Source organism: Branchiostoma lanceolatum, chromosome 2 (assembly GCF_035083965.1).
Source record: "Branchiostoma lanceolatum isolate klBraLanc5 chromosome 2, klBraLanc5.hap2, whole genome shotgun sequence".
NCBI lineage: Eukaryota > Metazoa > Chordata > Leptocardii > Amphioxiformes > Branchiostomatidae > Branchiostoma > Branchiostoma lanceolatum.
In genome coordinates this window covers 38,876,875-38,899,815 of record NC_089723.1, presented here as the reverse complement: position 1 = coordinate 38,899,815, position 22,941 = coordinate 38,876,875, and the positions used below count along the sequence as shown (strand labels likewise).

At 45.5% G+C, this 22,941-nt stretch overlaps 1 protein-coding gene across 1 annotated transcript; it reads left to right on the top strand.

The window, feature by feature from the left end:
* Positions 1-5,424: 5,424 nt before the first annotated feature.
* Positions 5,425-21,987, top strand: LOC136428989 (alkaline phosphatase-like). Its single transcript, XM_066418860.1, has 12 exons — positions 5,425-5,746; positions 13,921-14,141; positions 14,795-14,975; positions 15,436-15,611; positions 16,316-16,523; positions 17,167-17,301; positions 17,741-17,932; positions 18,378-18,512; positions 18,986-19,131; positions 19,670-19,967; positions 20,343-20,515; positions 20,972-21,987. Exons 1-12 carry the CDS (start codon positions 5,647-5,649, stop codon positions 21,101-21,103), a joined length of 2,097 nt encoding a protein of 698 aa, XP_066274957.1. The 5' UTR covers positions 5,425-5,646; the 3' UTR covers positions 21,104-21,987.
* The last annotated feature ends 954 nt before the right edge of the window (positions 21,988-22,941 follow it).

Sequence of the window (22,941 nt, the reverse complement as noted above, 5' to 3'; positions counted from 1 at the left end):
GCTAGAGGACGTCTGTAACAGGTGGGCACAACATAGGGCAGTGTCTACTTTAACTTTCAGTCTGCGTCACACAGCGGTAAAATGCCAGTAGCTCTCCCGTTGTGCCCTTAGGAAAGACACTTAAAAACACCAATTTCCTCACTTCACTCAGGTGAAAATGAGTACTTAGCTTCGGTTAGGGACGTCCCTCTGATAGGACGCTAAAACCTAACGTTACTGACTTCCAAAAGGCCGTCGTCTGCATGCAAAGTAATGATCACAATATAAAACCTGGTATAAAACCTGGTGTTCTCAGCCCTATCGTTAGTCACTGACGAAAGACAGTGGATGCTGTCTGAAACGTCTGACTGTTTCAAAATTTTATCCAGTTGCTTGAGTAACTATTTTTGGCGTATCTTACTACCTGGATGTCTAACTTTAATCAACGTAATGATCACACTGATTTAAGTTTTGGTTGACGTCGTGTCGGCGTAACGGTCAGAGTGTTTAGCCTAGAACCCAGAGGTCTCGGGTTCGAATCCCCGCCAACATGCCACCAATGTTCTGCCCTGCGAAAGACACTTTGCACGACATTCCTAACTCTGTCCAGGTGTAAAATGAGTACCTGACTTCGGTTGGGGAGGTGAAAGGCGGTTGAGAGGGTTGGGCTCTCATATTTCAAAGGTAGAAGCTGTTCAGAAAAGAGCTGCCAGGTTTGTTACAAATCCATACAAGTTAACACACATGATAGTACCACTAAACTTGTCTCTGACTTGGGTTGGGATACTTTAAGAAACAGAAGAATAGCTAACAGACTTACTGTTACAACATTACAGAAAGCAAGGCAACACAAAGTAGCCCTGCCGGTCGAAACCCACTTGAAGCCAGCCCCGCGCCAATCGCGACACTCTTACCCAAATTCTTACAAGGCTCTACCGTTTCATAAAGACTGCTATAGATACTCATTTTACCCTCAGACTGTGAGAGATTGGAACTCACTTCCGCATGACATTACCACCCTCCTAAAAGCAGGACCCCTATCGCTCGATTCGTTGGCTCCCTCGCGTAGGGCCCTACGCGAGCGAGCCAACGAATCGAGCGATAGGGGTCCTGCTTTTAGGACTCGGGTGGACATTACAGACATCGCCGAACCTGCCAAGTTTAAGGAAGCCGTGCTCCGGCACCTGAGAGAACAATAACAACACATCGTACTCCTCCCTAAGCGCTTTACTCCAACAGGAGTGTTGCTTAGCCTTAGTACCCTATCAAGATCACGAAGATCAGAGCTCTCCAATTCACACGCCCGCGCACCTAGCACCTGAACCCGCGCAGGGCCGCTGGAGGTTATCACTGATGAAAGACATATGCGAGGACGCATGGAAAAGGCAAAGTCAAGTTCGGGTGAGGGCATGCGATGACGCACAGAAGAAACAAAGTCAAGGTCATCAGTAGAGGACGAAACAGCTTTGAGGCTTTGGAACAAAAACACACGACCCCGTACCATCGCCAAATGATGTTAACCTTTTCGAGTGACGTATCATAAAGGTTTCTCATCCTCTATAAGGTCCTTATTTGCATAAATCATATCAAGGTTCTCTACTCAAATAACATAAGTTATTGAAAGTATGAAAGTCACTTTCATACTTTCAATAACTTAGTCTTATCATGATTCCGTCATAAATCATGCCGACCTGCTTAGCATGATTTATGTCTGGTGATATTCACATAGTTCCCTAATGCCGCAGGTATCAAATTCCTGTCATGTATGCTACCCAACTAGCTAGAAATAGAAATAGAACTCAGTTAGAAAATGAGTCTACTGTCATCTTCTATATAATCTCAACGGCAAGGGAACACCAGACTCCGAGCTTATAGCTTTATCAGGAATGTTGGCTGAAATACACAATCCTTGCAGCTATGTTTTTCCAATTTACCATCAGCAAAGGTAGCAGTCTTATCGAAAACGTTGTAATCCATACTTCTGAAGGAAATCTAACATGCCAATGATGGTCGCAGTTTGTCAAAATCAATGAGGTGGTGCCTCCGCAAAGCCTTTCTAGCTCTTAGGGATAGAAACAAGATAGTACAATTTAGTAGAAAATATGAGTGAATAATTAACCAGGAGAGTGAGCTCGCGGTAAGGGTATCATTTCCCTTTGGAAAACTTTGCCAACAAATGATGCCCTATCATGGTAAGGCCACACCAACTTGATTTTATGGATGACATCCTCTGGAGACCCCAAAACTAATGCGCGCGGGCGAAAAAAAGAAAAATCCAGCAAAAAAAAAAATGCTGCTAAACCACAGGACTACTAGTACAAAGCTGGTATTGCGAATTGAACCACAGAACACAGTTTATTTGTAGGAGGTACATGTAGGTTGTCTTGTTCATCATAGCAGACTCAGCGCAAGTGATTGATTTTTCATATATTGACAAGAACGACCAAAGAAGTATACTATTAGAAGGTATTTGGCTCCAAGGACTGTGGATGATATATGACTGTGATGAGAATACTCATAATGCCCATAAGGGCAATTTCAACATACATGGCATTGAACTCCATATTAAGCATTCCATGGTTTACGCTCACAAATCCCTCTGCCAATCCCTCAATTCCTCTCCCATGTCTCTCATTGTTGCAAAAGAAACGTGTGAGAGCCACTCTGGATAGGTCGTGTTTGAAATTGTCTGGGCGATACTCGCTGGCCGCCGCGATCCTCTCGTACAACTGTGCAAACGCAAAATCCCCCCAGCCAACATCGATGGCATACCAATCCACAAATACGCCCCAGTTTTCCGATAAGCCGGCACAATGCTAGCCTTATGCGGCAATCTAAGTCAGCAAGTTCCGGAGTTCTGTGTAGCCTTGGAGGAGGTGATTTTTTTTTTTTTTTGGTGACAACAGGCGAAAATCAATGCGCGCGCGGATGTCATCCATAAGATTAAGATGGTGTGGCCTAACCAAACTTCACTGGCAAATTACCCTCCCTATTTGGCCAAATTTCACTATTTTCCGCCAGCGTAGTCGCCGATTTTGACATCCAAACAAAAATGTAGTCGACGCGTGGTTTGTTCACTTTGCATCCTACGGTTCCAAAGCTGCGTCCCTGCGAACAACTTCCTGTACATGATTACGCCAATCCAGGCGTTCTTATGAAGACGAAGGAAGTTTCCAAGAATCTTCCTGGGAATTAAGACGAAAACATGTCGTGTGAAGACGTCTCAGTCATGGTGCGCTGGCGTGAGAAAAACAGGATGTTTTCAACAACATGGTGCTCTTTTTTACGAGACGTGTATGTTTTCGTGTCTGTTAGAATGTACCTCAAATGAGAATATAATCAGAACAAGCTGCTAGGGGTCCAAACCTACACCACTTTATAGCCTAACATCAAAGGCTATCTGCCACCAAAAAATCAAGACCCTAGCATGTCCAGGACTAGCCTGGATGCCAGACCCCCAAACTCACGATAGATATTTTAGAGTTTGGGGGTCTGGCATCCAGGCTAGTCCGGGACAAAAGATCAAGATGCAAAAACAGGAGGTGTCGCTGCAATACGAATAAAATCCGCCATGAGGCCTATAATCACCATGGACCTTCGTCTTCGAAAGACCTACCCACCTACCAAAGAACCCTTACTTAGCTTCTTGGGCCCAATATCACCGTCACGGGAGCGACGTAATTGAAACCAACGCCGTAAAAATTCTCCGGCGTGTACGGATTAAGCTAGGCGGGCGGGCAACACACCCAGCACCGAGGAGATACTTGGGGGCTCCCGATGGGGTGGGGAGAGAAATATCGACCCTTGCTGTTCGCTAACGGAGTACACTTAACAGTCTTCGAAGAACACGAAAATCAATATACGTCTTTGCAACAAGCAGATTCGATGATTCCATTTAAGGACACTGTGATAAATGATTTTGCACTTGACCTCAGAAGATACAGTGACCTATCATCACATGTACGTGAGACTATGCAGACCACACTTGTAGCCAGCTGGTAGGCCGTGTACGGGTACTATCCAAGCAGAGGTTGGTGGGGAAGGTTGTCACCTTTTCATCATACGCCCCGTTTTTTTTGTCCGCTCTTGTTATCTATCGTGTGGGGATATGATGATACACGATAAATGTTCTAAAGATTGGGGTCTGGTCATTGTTACAACCAGTTGAAGTAATTAATTGAAACCAACCCTGTAAAATTCCCCCAGCGTGCGCTAATGAAGTGGGCGGGAAGGCACCACTCCCAAGACCGAAGAGATACCGGGGAGCTCACTGTGGCATGGTAACGTATCCAGGCTAAGCTGTTAACCTGGTCACCAGTCTCTACGGGTCGGCTTAGGGGTGTTCTACCGGGCACAGCATGGCCCGTTTCTGCCAGCCTGTCTTCTAAGCTACCATGTCGAGTTATCGCTTCCCTGGAGCGAACTCCTTAATTCACCACCGGGGGCGCTAATCTGCCTGGGCGGGAGGGCACCACTCCCAAGGCCGTAGAGATACCGGGGAGCTCACGGTGGCATGGTAACGAGGCTAAGCACACTTCCTGTCCATGCCTGTTACACGTGAACGGAAAAGAGGGAGCACGAACGCTTGTAAATATAGAGGCATGCATGCCACACTGCACATGTCACAGGGCAAAGATGACGCACAGCTATGTCCTTTATGTTGTTTTATAAACACTCCTTACGTCAATATGGAAATATATGGCCTATGTAATGTAAACCAACGTGTTATGTACAAACATACATACATTACATTGTAGTAGATCTCGTACCATCTACCGGCATGGGTTTTATCCAAACATACAATATGTATGTTATCTAAGACATCATCCTAATCATATCTAGCTCTAACACTTAATATCTAGATAAAAATTTCACAAAAGCATTGTTTCTTTGTAATTGATAGTCCAGAACTCCAGATAGCTTATTTGAATAGATACAGCTGTATATCTAACATAGAATAGCATGACCTTCCCACGTGCATTAGTTCTGTGATTCTTTCAGCTTGTTATTGAGTTGTTAGTACTGTAAGCTTGTTGTTGATTAATATTTGGTCTCTCGATGCCAGTTTTTAGACTGTCTTAAAAATTTCGGGCTTGCAGAAGCGATCAAGCTTGATGGTAGGGGTGTTAGTAGCCTCTACCAGGCTCCAGAGGACGCTGGAAAAAAAGTAGAAATTGGTCAAATAGACGGATAACAACATGCCAGAGGTGTCACTCCGCTAAAAGAGTTATAGTTTGCGACTAACTCCTGTGGCATGTTATCCGTCTATTTGGCCAATTTCTACTATTTTTCCAGCGACCCATGGAGCCTGGTAGAGGCTAGGGTATTAGGCTGTATAACAAAAGCGAGCAGTCACAATTTTGTACATGCGGTGCACGTATGCTGACTGCATGCCTCCACCCTGCCACCCCCCGGGAGGAAACATGCGCCCGTCCGGCCGCCAGCGCTGTATGGAACCACGTGGTGGGCAGGTTGGCCGCACAAAGGAGGCCACGGGCACACGTGACCAATGAATGATCGCCGAACACCGGTTCTCAGATCACTTGTAGCTCAGCTCTGGGCCAAAACGGTATCGCCGGTAGATAGCTCGTCTATCAACGATTTAACAAGCCCTGTTGTACACTGGCGATTTTCACCCGGATTTTATCTATCATTATAGACAGAAATATGACGAATACGTGTATGTTTCTGTTGGCGGTGGTGGTGTTCGTGGTGACTGGACCACGGATGATTCTAGGGCAAGACTCTGACCGGGAATTCGAGAAAGGTAGGTTTGGGTCTCACATTTTTATATACAACGCAATCGTCATGGAAAAGACAGGAAGTCGGTGTCTAGAATCCGCGTGACGTGTTTCTTGGGAATTTGATAGGGGGCAGCGTGCCGCAAGCCGTGTCATGGGATAAACCCCACGGTTTGCTCTCGGCGTGCTCATCGGAAACGAAGTCAAAGAAATGAATTACTACTAGTAGTAATAGCTAACGTTACCCTGAGGGGTTTAAGGTAGTTAGGCGGGCATCCGGCTAGCTTTGCAGGTGAATATTTACCGATAGAAAGCTGTGGCTGTTTTAGAACTGAATTCATCTCTTGGAATCAATGCCATTATATATTATATATTATATCAATGACTCTTATAAGGTGGCTTTTGACACTGTTTCTGTGTGTGATCGCCATGTTTACCTCATGACCCCGTGTACTTCTAACTTTGATACGACTACCAGTGTTAGGTGAGGTGAGGGAGAGTGCACCTTATCGGTTTATCCCGGGCAGTCTGCCAAGGCAATACTAGCCTCCACTACCAGGGGTCCTAAGGGGGTTATGCATAGTAGAATTTAGCAAAACTAGGGCGGACATTTATATAAGAATGTATCGATTGGAACGATACTAGCAGTTTATCTGAATAAATACATCTAACAAAAATAGCCCGACCTTCCCACGTGCATTAGTTTGAACCTTTGTTTATAGTTCTGCTATTCTTCCATCTTATTATAAAGTGGTTAGTAATGTTAGCTTGTTGTTAATTGATATTTGATCTCTCAAAGCCAGTTTTAGACATGTTCAATGATGTTGAAAAAAGTTCGGGCTTGTAGGTGGTACCAGATTCAGATTCAGTTTTATTCATCATGACTTTGCATGTGTATAGCAATATCTCCTCTGGCATGTTATCCGTGTATTTGGCCAATTTCTATTATTTTTCCACTGAGCCGTGGGTGGCTATTTGACCAGGAGAGTCACTCTGCGGGAAGGGCGACATAACTGCGCGGGCAAATGACACCAGGGTCTCTACTCTAACTACGCTGGGTAATAGGAATGATAATCTACCAGGGGAATTTGCCTACCAAAGGCTAGGGGTTGACCGGCCGCGCAGTCATTTGCCGAGGGGGGAATCTTACCGTGGACTGACTCTTTTGGCCAGTTATTCCTTTTTAGCCGAAATCTACGATCGTACCCTCGTAGGAAGGCCTGGTGGAGGCTAGCAAAACCCTATGGTGGCCAAAGTCTAATCTCCAAGCAGATCTGCACGGTGCTAAAATCGTATAAGCTAGCCAGAGAAGCTCCAGTCAGGCACCTTCTGATTTTGACACCGTGTAGATCTGCTTGGATATTAGCCAAACTCCTTGGTCAAATTATTCTCACTTATGATAGCCAGCGAGGTTAGTCTGGTAGAGACTAGGCTATATCGCCACAGGCATCTAGTGCTTGGTACTGTAAGATTCGCAAGACAAGTAATAGCGTGTTTTGAGCTGAGCAGACGGATTCCCACAGACAGCGTCAACATTGGTACAATAGGGCTGGTGTTACACCACTGTCAGTATGGAGATCTTGACATACCTTGGCTGGGACTGGTAGCTTCTTTTATTGTGCAGGTCGTTTTCTTGACCTGGGGGCATGTTAGCTAGTTTTCACAAGCGACTTTACAGTATACAGTAAGGCACCAACACCGACTGTTTCGTTGTGCATAAGAATTCCCACTCTACATCATTTATCTAGGAGAACCATTATCGACCTTGACCTTCGTTTTCCCAACCCCAAAGCTACCTACCTACAAAGTAGCATACGGATCCACCCACAGCTTCTAGACTAGTTATGCTGTACATGTCCACAAACAAACAAACAAACAAACAAACAGCACCAAAGACCTAACCTTCTTAGCGAAGGTATAACTGACTTAACGACTCTTGTTTTAATGTTATCGGTGATGCGTTCCAAGGTCACCAAAATAAGATACGTGATCGTTGTTAATCAAAGAACGTTTCCATGAGGTAGAAAATGATAACTATTTCTGTAACACATGCCTGAGGAATTATCGGAATTCATAAAACGTAACGCAGCGGCGTGCTGTGACGTCACTGATCTAGATGATAAATCCTTTGTAGTGCGTAACGTTATTTGACAAGAATGAACACTCGCTTCTAACGTTACCTATACATATTGTATGAGAGCACTATTTCAGTTTGAAGCAATATTTCAAAGGGGCGGGGGGAGGAAGGGCAGTACTGAAAGCCGTAGCCGCGCTGGTGAACATATCACCGTGAGGTCCCCGATATCTGTACGGTGCTGGGAGCGTTTCCCAACCGCCCAGTTCATTAGCGCACGCCGGGGAATATTTACGGGAATTTGGTTTCAGTGATTTCGCTCGCGGCCGTAATTAGAAAGGCCTACTGGAAAGATAGGCTGTCTGAAAAACACCCTTAGCCGGCCCGTGAGAATTTGTTACTTGGCTATGCAAGCAAAGCTTGATGAGAAAGATTGTTACCTTCTTCTCATATGTCTACAATATTGGGGGTCTGACTCTGGTATCCAGGTTACTTGTTTTCTGACAGCAGGTCTGATTTTTCTGTCAGAAAACGGGGACATGTGGAAAGAAAGGTTAACGTTACAATGTTCGCAATAAACCTCTGCTTGGAGAGTGCCGAAACGTAACACAGTAACAGCAGCGAGTAGTTAGTGGAAAACTTGACAGTTGTAACCTTCACCCGTTTTCTGACAGTATGACAATCTATACTATATATTGTCAGACTGTCAGTAATACTGTCAGAAAACGGGGCATATTATGAGAGGAGAAAAGATCACACTCAACCTCTGCTAAGAGTCGCGGCTTCTAAAAACGTAACACAGTAACACGGACTGTCGAACTGTGAGCATTTCGTGAAAAGCTCCTGTGTACTTTCGGTCACGGTCTTTCTGATAGTGACCTTCACCCGTTTTCTGACACTGGGCCCAATTTTCTGTCAAAAAATGAGGCATGATATGAGAGGACAGATCACACTCTTCCCAAACAACCTCTGCTTGGAATAGCTCCTTCCTGAAACGTAACACAGTAGCTATGAACAGTTTCGTGAAAAGCTCGTGTGTGCTCTCGGTCACGGAGTGTCCCCCCGACCACCCATGTCTGACACCTGATACTCCCCTACGTCACCGCGGCTGGGAAAGGCGTGCGCTCGGCGTGCACACCTCCGTGTTCACCGTGCAGCCATCGATCTGCGGGCCTGACAAACACACAAAGAGCTCTAATAAAGGACAATTTACTGCATGGCGGTTCGCAAGAGTGAGCTCTCCCGCCCGAAAGCTTGACTGAGAATTCATAATGCCGTATCAAGATACTGTAGAGGCCGAAATGTTGGGTTGATAAGTGTAGCAAATCAATTTTTAACACGTCTCTTTGTCATAACGTTACATTGATTGATCGATAAGATGGTGCTTGCAATGAAGAGAAGAGCCGATTAACCATAATGGCATTCTGATGTACCTTGTTGTAAGTCTTCAAGAATTCGTTTGAAATGGACGATGGTATCGTTTGCTGACAATCACACCCTCCCGCCATTTCTTGAGAGAGGAAAAGGGGCAGTCAGAGATTTCTAATTATATGACGTATGACGGAAACTGTTCTACTGCGCAACCAGGAGTTCGAAAGAATCAAACAAATTCTACAATGACGGTGTATCTAAACGATTAAACATTGTTACCACAGTCACCAATGTGGCCTACAGCGAATCCGTATAACTGGGAGAGGACAGTCAGCTAACGTCACCGAATTCCAAAACTTTTTTAAAAGGGCGTCGTCTGCAAAATGAATGATGATTACAATGGTCAGAGTGTTTGGCCCAGAACCCAGAGGTCCTTGGTTCGAGCCCCCTGACATGCCATCGATGTTGTGCCCTTGCAAAAGGCACTTAACTCGATTTCCTCACTCCACCCAGGTGTAAAGATGGGTACCTGACTTCGGTTGGGGAGGTAAACGGCGCTTGAAGGAGACGGATGGAATCCGCCTTCCAATACCGTGCCCTAGACACAATGGATAACAACCCACTGCCCCTACGGCCTAAAAAAAGGCTATGGGACTACCTACTTATGTCATACCCCCACCTACTTTGACAAGTTGTCATCTACCGACTGTCAAAATGAAAATGAAAATGAACGATTGCACCATAGTCCCTGACTTGACATAACAAGGGCACTTCGACCTTCGATGCCATAAAACACGTGCACCAACAGGTAGACGGTTGCAAAAGTGGAGATCGGTGTGGTTAAATAAACAGGCAATAGTAGTTACACATGTGTACTGTCAAGATGCGAACAGATTGGTAGTTGAGTTAGTGTTATGAACCCACTAAGAAACCACTTAGACCATAATTCAGTATTGTAAACCCCCCTGCATGAAAGTGTAATAGCCCAGGAGATAGCCTTATTCTGAGAAAGTGCCATGCGGTCATTCCATGGGGGGGGGATAAAGTCATATACGCTCTGAAGTCTCTGTCGTCTGGCTCTCTGTATCTGCCTCCAATGGCCTTAACATCGGTCCACAAAAGTTAGGTAAATATGAACCATGGTGCCATAATCCAAGACCGACATAAGAAGGGCACTTCGACCTTCGCTGACTGACACGTGACATGTCACGTCACCGTTTGCGGGTCACAGCTGAGCTAACATGGCCGACTTTTGTCTTCAAGGAATCGGGGTCACTGAACTCAAGGTTAGCAATTGCAAGGCCCCGACAAAAAAGAAACGAGTTCTCTTCAGACTAATTTGAAGACAAGACGTTTCTACTCAAGACGCTATTTGCGTTACTACCCGAAAATCCATTAGGAATTTAATATTGCACTGTACTCCCTATCTTTGTTATATTCTGTCTGACCCTACCTCCTCCCTTATGACCTCAATTAAAATTTGAGCTTCTCGTGATTTAACAAAAGTTGGCTACATCACGTCAAATCTTATCCACAAAACTACATACTTGGTTCTTATACGACATCTGTCCATTTACCATTCCATCAATCTGTTCGCATACAACACATGTATAACTACTATTGCCTGTTTATATATCCACATCTCACGAATACAATACATGTATAACTACTATTGCCTATTTATATAACCACATATCTACTTATATAACTATCTACCTATTTGCACACCTGGGCAATCTACTAGGAGGAGAAGTAGGCTAATGTCCTAAAGTGCCCTCTGACAGTGCCCTAAGGTGGCATCGTGTGCACGCGGCGTTGGCAGGAGTTTTCCCAAAGAAGCGAACATTTCCAGTTATAACATCATATTCGTGTGGTTTTGATATGAAATGGAGTAAAGAAACTATCTCCAAGCAGATCGATGTCCGACGGGTTAATTGTATGTCCGAAATAACGGAGTAGTCTCTACCAGGCTCCACAGGTTGCTGAAAAAGTAGAAGGAATTGGCCAAATAGACTGGTAACATGCCAGAAGAGCTGGCTGGCCAGGGGGTACAGTTTGCGACCTATATTATAGCTAGACCTGTATGGCAAGTGGAGCCTGGTAGAGGCTAAGAAAGCGACACAATCTGCGAACAGATATGGAAGAGACATGTCGACGTGTCACTCCGTGTCCTCGTGGTGAGATCGCATTTACCTGTCGAACCGGTAAAGCGTAACAGACCTCTAAATTCCTCTGCAAATTGACATCAGGTAAATCCAGGATTTGCTAAGAATTCTTCAGCTCTGCCGGAGCGACTGAATCGCACTCAGCTGACAGATCCAACTTCCTGCGACCTTCCAAAGATCGCGTGACACGCAAATTTTGTGCTAGTTTACTTTAGTTCTTTGTTCGCAGTTTGATCGCATTTCAAAGTATAGTAAATCCTGTGTATACATGTAACGTGACAGATCAGGAAAGACAACAAACAATAGACCAAAGAACCCGTGACTCTAGCCTGGGTGCCATCCGCCATTACTACCAGTGCTCCTACTCTCGCTATTTCATGGTAGCAAGTGTAGGAGCCCCGGTAGTAATCGGATGGCACCCAGGCCACCGTGTCCTGTTATTGAAGAAATAACGTTCCACAACAGATTTTTAAATCTGTTGTGGAACGTTATTTCTTAAAAGTCCACATGTATGCACATTGCACGTTATTTCTTAAAAGTCCACATGTATGCACATTGCAGTTTGGCGTTGCATCATATCTTATTTTTTTGCACTACAAATAAATAATTGGGTCATTGAGCCAGCATGTTCCCTCTATCTATAGAAAACTCTATCGAACCTCTGCCTTGTACTTAGAGGATCATCTTCATTAACTGCTGACTGCAATTTGAATATCATGCTACTTACACAAATATACATCCAGCAGACCCAACGCTTCTAGCTCTATTGGACGGAGAATCTCCGTGCAAAAGATATAGAAGTCAACTATCTTATTTATTTAATTTATTACATATCTATTGAATTAATACATTCTTAGGTGTGGGTGGGGGGCGTAGGCACACTTTAGGTTTTTGTTGTATTGTCAGTTTGGTGTTGTATATGCATATATTGATATTTTGTTTAAGTTTGTATATTTGTTAAGTGGCGCTGTCAAAATAAGTTTCATAACTTGAGTGCAGCGCCACTTTGTCTTTGTCTCTGTTATTTCTAGATAAAAGATAAATTAAAAAAACTCTATAGAAAACTCTACGCTACCCTTTATGATCAGATCAGATACATACACTCATGGTCACAAAGCATAAGCAGGTGTAGCAAAGAATGATCCCAACATTTCTCAAGCTTCACCGAAAGCCCTATGTTCCGAAAGCCCTATGTTCCGAAAGCCCTATGTTCCGAAAGCCCTATGTTCCGAAAGCCCTATGTTCCGAAAGCCCTATGTTCCGAAAGCCCTATGTTCCGAAATCCCTATGTTCCGAAAGCCCTATGTTCCGAAAGCCCTATGTTCCGAAAGCCCTATGTTCCGAAATCCCTATGTTCCGAAATCCCTATGTTCCGAAATCCCTATGTTCCGAAATCCCTATGTTCCGAAAGCCCTATGTTCCGAAAGCCCTATGTTCCGAAAGCCCTATGTTCCGAAAGCCCTATGTTCCGAAAGCCCTATGTTCCGAAAGCCCTATGTTCCGATCAGACAAAACGAGGTCAGACACCATTAGTATGTCTCACATTTGACGGGTGAAGTCTGGCACGTAGTTGGGGATTATCGCGCGCCGGTGGTACAGCCTCCGTCGGGCCGTCACCACGTGCTCGGCACGTGAAGCCGCATGGCTCGGATTGCCTCGGCTCAGCGCTCAAGGCTCGCATTACAGCGCCTGTATGCCCTTTTACGTAGATAATCTGGGCTCTACCATCCTCCGCGTGTCGCTGGGAAAATAGTAGAAATTGACCAAAATAGAGTCAGTTGTATGAAGGGAGTCGGCTACGGAGATAGGGTCCAATATTTCAACCCTACACTGCAACTGCGGCTGCGAATGTTACCCTCCATGGTTAAAATCCCCCGGCAAATGTTCTCCCTATAGCCAGCGCGGTTAGTCTGGTAGAGACTATAAATAATCGGCTGACACTTGCTAAGTACTGTAGATAGATTCCGGGTTGAGGTTGTATACGGGGATATAGAACTACCCCGCCTAGCCTCCACCACCAGGCCTTCCTACGGGGGTACGGATCGTAGAATTCGGCAAAAAAGTTCAATAATTGGCCAGGAGAGTCAGTCCACGGGAAGGTTAACATATGAGACAATACTACAACATCTACTAACATAATTCCACCAGGGTACATAATTCCGCTACCCTGAAAAGATACGTCCAAACAAATCTCCAATCCAACGTCCCCCAGCATAATGCACTCCTGTGTATCTAAACTGTGCATACCTGGGGGTGCTGCACTAGAGATCTCTCAAACCCACTTTTTTGTGGCGGATTTATGTAACCCGAGTCACCCGACGGATTAATGTTAATCATCATCATCGTCATTTTATGTACCCCCATATAGCCCCATCAGGGGCAAAGTAGGGGGGAGTTGAGGTCCCGGGCTAAGGCGGGCAGGCCTCCAGCCTGGCACGGTAAAGACTCAGCAATGGGCTGGGACACATCACAACCATGCCAGGCAGGGCATTCCACAGGGAAATGGTGCGGGCAAAATATGAGTAGTTGCATGTTAGTGGAAGTTGAATAAAATAAAATTGATACAAAAACTGTGATCTTTGTTGTTCAGACCCTGGGTACTGGCAGGAGAACGCCCAGGCGGCCATCCGGGACTTCGTCTCCAACCCGCTCAACACCAACGTCGCCAAGAACGTCATCATGTTCCTGGGGGACGGCATGGGGGTTTCCACCGTCACTGCCGCCAGGATCCTCAAGGGGCAGCTGGAGGGTATGCCGGGGGAGGAGTCCGTCCTGTCCTGGGAGGACTTTCCGCACGTGGCGATGTCCAAGGTTAGCGTGATGGACACTTTATCGCACGAACATTGACATAGCCGCCAATCATCAAAGCAAGTTATGTCTCTATGGTATCTTCCTAATGCTTAGGTCACAATAGGAAATGGAGGCCCTGCCGGCCAGTTTATAAGCTGTTTTTACCCCTACGTCGCCCTGCGGCTACCGGGCTATTTTTGGGCCAGGCCGGGGCCCTGGAAGTTTTTAACACAGAGTTAAAATCAACGCGGGACCCGGTAACAAATCGGCGCCGTGAGCTAATCCTGCGAACGCCTCGACATAGCACTTTACCATGACTTTGTACCATCCTGGTAGGATTATTTTCCCCTTGCCCCCTTCTGATATGATTATTTTCCCTTGGACGTCCAGTTGTTGCAAATCATTCTCCTTATACCCAGTGTACGACGGTGTGGAATTTTGACTTGAATTAGCCCCATTTTTATATGATTATTTTCCCTTGCTGCAATGGTCGAGTGGGTAGAGTGTTCGCCTCAGTTAAACACACACCACTACCAGTGGACTAGCCCCCTGCTGTAGTGACTTGCACAAAGTTGTGTGGCCCAAGGGATTTGGAACCGGAGATGGGCGCCGCCTTATGCACCTTTCGGTGCGGGAAGGACTTAAACCTTTTTTTTTAACTTCCCTCCGTGCAGACCTACAATGCAGATCGCCAGGTTGCGGACTCGGCGGGCACGGCCACGGCCTACCTGTGCGGGGCCAAGGCGAACTTCGGCACCGTGGGCGTGGACGCGTCGGTCCGCCGGGGGGACTGCCGCGCCATGGGCGGGGACAAGCACAAGGTGGACTCCGTGGCCAGACTCGCAGACAAAGACGGTAAAAACACGACATTAGTTTGAATTGAAAGTCAGCAGATCTACGGTGGCCCATAACGACAAAATGTTGACAAAGACGGTACAAACACGACATTAGGCCATGTCGATTTGATTTTATGGATGACATCCCCTGGGAACCCCAAATTGATGTGGGCGTGCGAATAAAAAAAAACGTTTGGCAAAACAAAACAAAAGTACGTTGCCTTCATCATGAAATCTACGCCCAACCCTTGTCATAGATACACTAATTTCTCAACATGGCGCTCACTTTGTCAGTTTCAATGGTCTAGAAAACAATTTCATAGCTCTTATTTCATATTTGTCTAGTTTGCTTTGTATCTACGCATTGTGCTTTGTTTTGGTGTCGGCATGAAAATAAGTCAATGACTTAAGTGTGTCAACACCATGTATTGGTGATAAAAGTTTTAATGAAAAAATGTAAAAAAAATGTATTATTTCAGGCAAGTCCGTGGGGGTGGTGACGACGACCCGGCTGACCCACGCCAGCCCGGCGGGGACGTACGCCAACTCGCCCGAGCGCGGCTGGGAGAACGACGCGGACATGCCCGACCAGGCCAAGCGCGACGGATGCAAGGACATCGCCTCTCAGCTCATCGAGAACGGCAGAAACTACAAGGTAGTAAACTTAGATTGAAAATTGGTCTGTGCTTATGGGTAACATATAGCTAGAATCTAGACTATTTATTGGACGCCTCAGATTGACCGAATTTGCTACAGATCCGAAAGTGAGTCCCAGCCCTCCATTTTCCTCCTTCCCTCCCTGCTCCTCCTACTCCTCTACCACTGTTCTCCCTCCTTGCCCCTTTCCCCTTGCCTGCATTCGTCCTCCCTCTCTTCCTCCCCTTTTCGGGCTGGTAACCAAACCTTTTAAAGCGGCCGAGTCTCTTTCATCCTTTCCGCAAAAGGAGAGGACGAGAAATGCTCCGCCTTTCTTTCCACTGCTCCTACAGTTTTATTTTGATACTCAAAAGCGTATTTCCCATAGGTTCTGCTTGCAGGAGGCCGCCGTAACTTTTTCGACAACGCCATAGACCCCGAGTACCCTCACTTGTCCAGCGTGCCTTTTTCTTAACCTCCCTCCCTCCCTTCCTACCTTCTAGCTTCCTTTCTTCCACCTCAACAAGATTGTTATTGACTCAAAAGCCTGCTTACCACAGCTATTGGACCTATTGTAGTGTTCTTCAGCAACGCCCAGAAAACCACAGTCAGGATTGCGGCTAGCCACTTTAATGTACGCCTGATCTAAAACTACGGACTGACGTGTGGATGCTTCCTCATCAAGTCTTAGTTACTAAGTTATACATCTCCTCATCACTACAGGTACTGCTCGGAGGAGGGCGCCGTAACTTCTTCGACAACGCCATCGACCCGGAGTACCCTCACGAGGGCAGCACGCGCGGCAGGAGGCGCGACGGAAGGAACCTGGTGGTGGAGTGGGGCTGGGGCAAGGAGGACTTCAACACGTCTTACGTCTGGAATAAGGAGCAGTTCGACAAGATCGACCCCCTCAAGACGGACTACCTCATCGGTAAGTCGTGACAAGAGCCTGGTATGACATTATCTTTATCTTTAGTCGCCTTTCTATCATATCTTCGCTTTTCCTGAATTCGTTCCCATCTTATAGCATAGCTTTCCTTTTCTCAGGATTCATTGTATCTTTTTAGCCTCAATAGTACGTTCAACTTACAGGTCCTTTTCACTAGAGGCCAAAACCGCTAAGCGACCAGAAGTTGGACAGATCGCTCAAGGAATTTCATAGATAAAGAACGATTTATTTTCGCTTATTTGAAACACGTTTACATTGTGCATTATCTTCCAGTTATAAAATCAAGGGTCACATAAATCCAATTTTGGTCGCTCGACGCTCAGCGATGGCCGTCTAGTGTTACCAAGACGTTGTACTTTGCGTCCTACCTTTCCAATACGTTTTTTACATTTCAAGGACCCAACGTAGCCTCCATAGCAGGCTCTCTGGATCTTTTGGGGGCTTATGATACACTTTTGCAGATACCTTCTTTTTGAACTGGGTCGTTTGTGCAGCCAGTCCGTAACCTTTTGGCTCGGTAGTCCCAAAAAAGGCACAGAGAGCCTGCTATGTAGGCGAGACACAACGCAATTTTGAACGTGTTGTTCCCAGGGCTGTTCGTGACGTGTTGTTGTCTCGTTCCCAGGGCTGTTCGAGCCGAGCCACATGCAGTACGTGACCGACACGGACCGGGCCGGGGAGCCCACCCTGACGGAGATGACGGACAAGGCCGTCCGCATGCTGCAGAAGGACGGCAACGGGTACTTCCTCTTCGTCGAAGGTAAACGGCACAACTTGTTCCGAAAAGTGGTTGCGAGGCAAGGTGGTCTTGTTGTTAAGGTTGGTGACTTAGAATCTAGAAGTTCTGTGCTAGAATCACAGGACGAGTTTGTGGCAATCCTCTGATTGGCTGAAAGCTGTTTGCTGGTGACGTCACCAATACTCAGAACCTCGGTCCGAAAGAGCAGGGCTGATGCCGGGAGAGTTTGCCGAGCGAGCATGCAGCCCTGCTGAAGGAGGGTGATCCCGGTGTGAGTGGACTATAATCCTTCCAGACTGGTCTTGCGCAGCGTGTACTCATTGTACAGAACGGAAAACAACAAAGAAAAAACAAACCTACAGTATTGTTTGAATTGATTGTGGTGATATAAAGGTCACTGCTTCCCTTGTATTCTTTACAGTATCTACCATGTCTACCATTTTTCTGTCTGTTCCTTCAGGTGGTCGTATCGACCATGGTCACCACAAGGGGAGAGCCACGCGCGCCCTGGCGGAGACCATCGAGATGGAGCGGGCCGTCCAGCGGGCCAAGGACCTGACCTCCGCCGAGGACACGCTCATCATCGTCACGGCGGACCACTCCCACGGGCTCAGCATCGGAGGCTACCCCATGCGCGGACGGCCCATCATCGGTATGTTTGGACAGAAGTTATTATAGATGTTGTCATCCCGAAATAGGAAGAAAACGACTTGATTTCATTTGCATATCATTTCCACCTCATGTTGTTCACCTTGTAGTTCCTAGTGGCGCATAGGTCAGCAAGTTCCTTGCTGTGTGTAGCAGGGTATATTTTTGCAGTTTGCACGTTTGCACTGCTCGAGACAACCCCATTTTACGTCCCTTCCGAAAGACGGGTGCAGCCCCAACCTAGATGTCCTTTCCGAGGATTTGGACCGAGGTCCCCCAGTTACCAACTGATTGGAACCGGGAGCTCAACTTTGGGGCTGGTGGCCACCAGTTGAGCCACAGGTACTTCCCTCTAAAACGTCTGACCCTCACAAAACTTATCCAGTTACTTGAATAACTTTCATATTGTGGATTTTCCTCACACGTTCTACTTCTGCTTGACACCCTAGGGCTGGGCCAGGCGTACGACGGAGAGGACTGGGCCCAGGACGGCCTGCCCTTCACCACCCTGACCTACGCCAACGGACCGGGGTTCGCCATCCACGGCAACGGCAGGAGGCACGACATCCGCCGCGTAGATGTCGGTAAGGACCCGGTTACTCTTACTCACTCACTCTCTCACACTCACTCACGCACACACACATCCACGGCAACGGCAGGAGGCGTCGATGTCGGTAAAAATACTTTCTTTACACTATTGATCTGGAAGATGTGTCTTTTAACCCTCACGTAACCGTTTGGACTCCAAGTACATATTCACATGTTTTGACATTTTTGGTGTACGCCTCCTTCCATTTCTTCACAAATTTTATGGCTATTGCCTTATCAATTTTGAAATTATACTCAGAAGTTTGCGAAAGCTCCATATTTTTCAATAGATGATAGTCTTAAGTTGTCGTCAATACTTCTTCCAGGGAGCATGTTTGCTAGAATATGGTGCTGATCCAAATACTAGTACTTGATTCAGAGTACAACTCAGAGTACAACTCAGGACTCCATAACACATTGGTATGTTCCGGAATCAACAATAATAAACAAATGTCTCCGTCTTGTCTAGCGGACAAAGACTACCGCCAGCAGGCGACCCTGCCGTTCCCGGACGAGTCGCACGCCGGTGAGGATGTGTCTGTCTACGCGCGCGGCCCCATGGCGCACCTGTTCCACGGCGTGCAGGACCAGAGCTACATCGCGCACGCAATCAAGGTACACACTTTTCTTCACTCTTCCTACTACAGTTCGGTCTTAACCCTGATATAGTTAGTCTTATCAAGCTACAGTCAGACCTGTACATGTGACCACCTCTACATAAGGGCCACCAGGACAATTTGACCCCTTTTTGGTGGTCCCTTAGATAATTCTTACCCATTGACACTGGCATTCTCCTGAGTGGTCATCTTGGGCAGGTTTGACTATCTGAAAACGTATCTTGGTCTAAGAAAATCATAAGACATAATCTATGTTAGAGGAAAGAATGCAGAACGTTAATTAGATTCTTCTTTGAATTTTCAACTTTTTTATGAATTATATATATCTTATATTACTGAGTTACTCCCTTACCTGCATGATTATTTTCAAAGTAAGGCTAACTCAAACAGTCAGAAGTTGAAAATCGATCTCAGATGTTGAAAGAATGTAACATAACTTGTCTACTAGACATGCTGTATTTTGACTTTTTATTATATAATTTTATCTTATGAAGTGAGTAGAAAATAGCCAAACAAAGCATTCTCCTTCTCCACAGTACGCGGCATGTCTTGGCGACTCCAAGGAGCACTGTCTCCAGAAGGAAGCCGCGAAGAAAAAGGCAGAAGAACCAACTGAACAACCTCAAGCGGAAAAGGAGGAAGATATCGAAACCGACGCGACTTACGACGTCCAGGTCAACGCGCAGGAGGCACCGGAAGTAGACGAGATGTCGTCAGAACATGACGTCACTCACAGCACCGGTCGGCCTGCCACTGAGAAACCAGCATTGGCGACGACGCCGGTACCATCTCCCACAACGAAGGCCGTGAACAAGACCACGCCTTACATCTTCAGTACGTCTTCTGTCTTATCGTTTCTTGCAGGAAGCTTAGAAAGCTCTGAGCTTAGATTCAAATTTAAAGCCAAACACAACCCAGAGGAGAGTGTTCTGGTTCGGCTAATAATATTTTTTCTGAATCCAAGAACGTAATTGTATTAGCAACTTGACTTTGAACCCGGATTAGGCAGCAGTTGAAATATGCAGAATCAATATTCTGATAACCCCCCGAGTAGCCTTCAGATCAATTACAGCCAGGTGTAACACATTATATCGCGAACAACCTTTGGACAAACTTCAACTTGGCGGCTCTTAAGAAACCTTGGGTTGAGCTTAAAAATTACTTTTGCACAATGTGTTTTTTAAAAGCATTTCCTCTTTTTCCTCTCAGTTCCACCTAGCGACGAGGACGCCAGACGGGAGGCTGTGTTCGATCTCATCTCGGAGCGGGTGGGAGGGGGTTGGAAGAAGCTGGTGCGTTGTCTGCCCGGGACGCAGGTCACCAAACACATGGTGCAGGTGGTGCAGAAGTCCTACAGAGGGAGCAAGGAGCGCGCGAAAAAGGTGCTATTCTTTTTCTTCATTCAAAAGACACGAAAATTTCGTTTGCCATTAACCAATACACTCGAACCTAACAGAAGAATACAGTCCAAACGTATAAGATATGTGCTAAAGAGTCCAACGTTTCAGATAGCATCTACTATATACGTTTCATCAGTGATTTATTCTCAGTCGTCATTGATGAAAGACAGTGGATGTATCCTTTGTCTCTCATGAAACATAGTGGATGCTACCTGAAGCGTTTGATTCTTCAGAGAATTTATCCAGTAGCTTGATTTATTGTGTATCTTATATACGTTAAAAATGGTCACATGCTTCAAAAGGAATCTGTGCATAACATTGGGTGCGAATTGGTTGGCCAGGTATGAACACTTGGTTGAGTGCAAAGACCTTTGTTGTCCATAGATTTTCCAACCCGATAAAAGTAACCACGGGTGTGTTTTTTTTTTCTATCTGCAGATTCTCGGCTTGTGGCAACGAATTAACAGCGAAGACGCGACCATCATCAACTTGGTGACGGGTTTGGACCGCTGTGGCCGGAGACGGCTGGCCAAGTATATCGACATCCACTTCACCACCGGCGTTCTATAACGAACTCATGTTAGAAGTAGACGTAGCAGAACGGAAATATGCTGCTAACGTAGATGGAATCTGATCTTTATGTTACGGAGCTGTTTTAAAACAATGATGACTTTATTTGTTCACTTACTTGTTCGATAGTGGGTACTGAGTACTCAGTAGTATACCCGAGTTACCCAGTCAAAATGACTGTTAAACAAACCCGTTAGAACCATGGCTTTCCTGCCGACCACTCTCCAACCAAGGTTCACGCAAGATTAGGAGTAGCCTGGAATCCATCTTATTCTAACTGTTAGCACTAGTTTGCTCCTTTGATCGCATCCAAACAGAAGATGACTTTCTCGACGATGATGTTCAAAATTTATAGTCGGCTGGCGCCTTGCAGGCCACCTTGCCGACAAACTCCCAACTATAGATGACTTTTCGCACGAGTAACTCCCAACCATGGTCTGGAGAAGGTCGGGAAGCCATGGTCGGCTATATTTGACAGGGGCTTTAATTTTTTTACAAGCCATCTAATTTTCTTAATTGGTTCTAAGAACGTAAATGCACTGTTCACTTATCAATGTACAGCAACTAACTTTGATGCTGGTAAGAACGTCCAGGAGTTTGTTTGTTGCAATGCGTTTATCGTGTCCATTGTTATGGATTGTACATATTGAGGAAATACTTGTAACGTTATTGTATTTATGGTACATGGTGTCTTTGTTCATCCTAGAACGCTTTGTCACCATACTAGTAACTAGCTTTGTTTTACCCCGACGTTGTGTCAAGTTGGAATATAATAACTTAGTTAAGAGTGTTTGATCTTACTCGTAGACGAAATGCTGTAGACACTTATCATGCAAGATTGTAAATATTGACGTTCCACATAACAGGAATAAAAACACATGTGACATTGGACAAAATGATGTTGTTCATTCCATGGCAGTAGTTTAAAGACTAAAGGTGTGGTGAGTTACTCTCCAAGCAGAGGTTGAATGGGCAGATCGTCACCGTTTTATCATATGCCGTTTTTTTGTCGCTAGCCCATTCTGACGTTAGAATGGGCTAGCGACAAAAAAACGGCATATGATAAAACGGTGACTATCTGCCCATTCAACCTCTGCTTGGAGAGTAGTGGTGAGTAACAGAGAAGGCCTTTGCACGTTGCAGAAAACTGTTTACTGCTAGTTTCCCCAGGGTATTACCAAACACATTGGTGTAGTAACCAAATGAGTAAAGTGTTCACCTTGCACAAGTTTTTCACTTTATTAAGTCGATCAGCTGTAACGTTAGGATCTTCCACAATGTCCAACTAGAGTTCCGCGACCTCATACCTTCGCCAAATGATTTTAACCTTTATGACTGACGTATTAGGAGTGTTTCTCATCAATTATAAATCATACCAGTTGATTGTCTTAGAATGTAACATGTCCAAAGTATGACTATGCGGATACAGCGTCTTTTCTGAAGATACGGCGTGAGTGTGTACGGTTGGCTTGAGGTTGCCCACTACTACTGCCTATGTCCAAAGTATGAGCTTAACAAATTATGAGCTTAACAAAGAAGGTTATGCTAATATTTATCATCAATTATGCAAATGAGGCCCTTATTTATTTATATTTAGCATAATTTGATTCAACGATGTTCACATTCACATAACTTCCCGATGCCACAAAAAAAGTATTAAATGTATGAAATTGCCGTCATTTGCCAGTGTGGAATTATAGAAGTTACTTATTAAGTATGCAAAGTAGGCCCAGATTTTCATATTTTCTATCTATCAACATTCCTCTCTTCCTCAGTTACATTTTGAATAGTCATATCATGGAACAAAGCGGATTTTAAAAGTTGCCTCATTAATTATG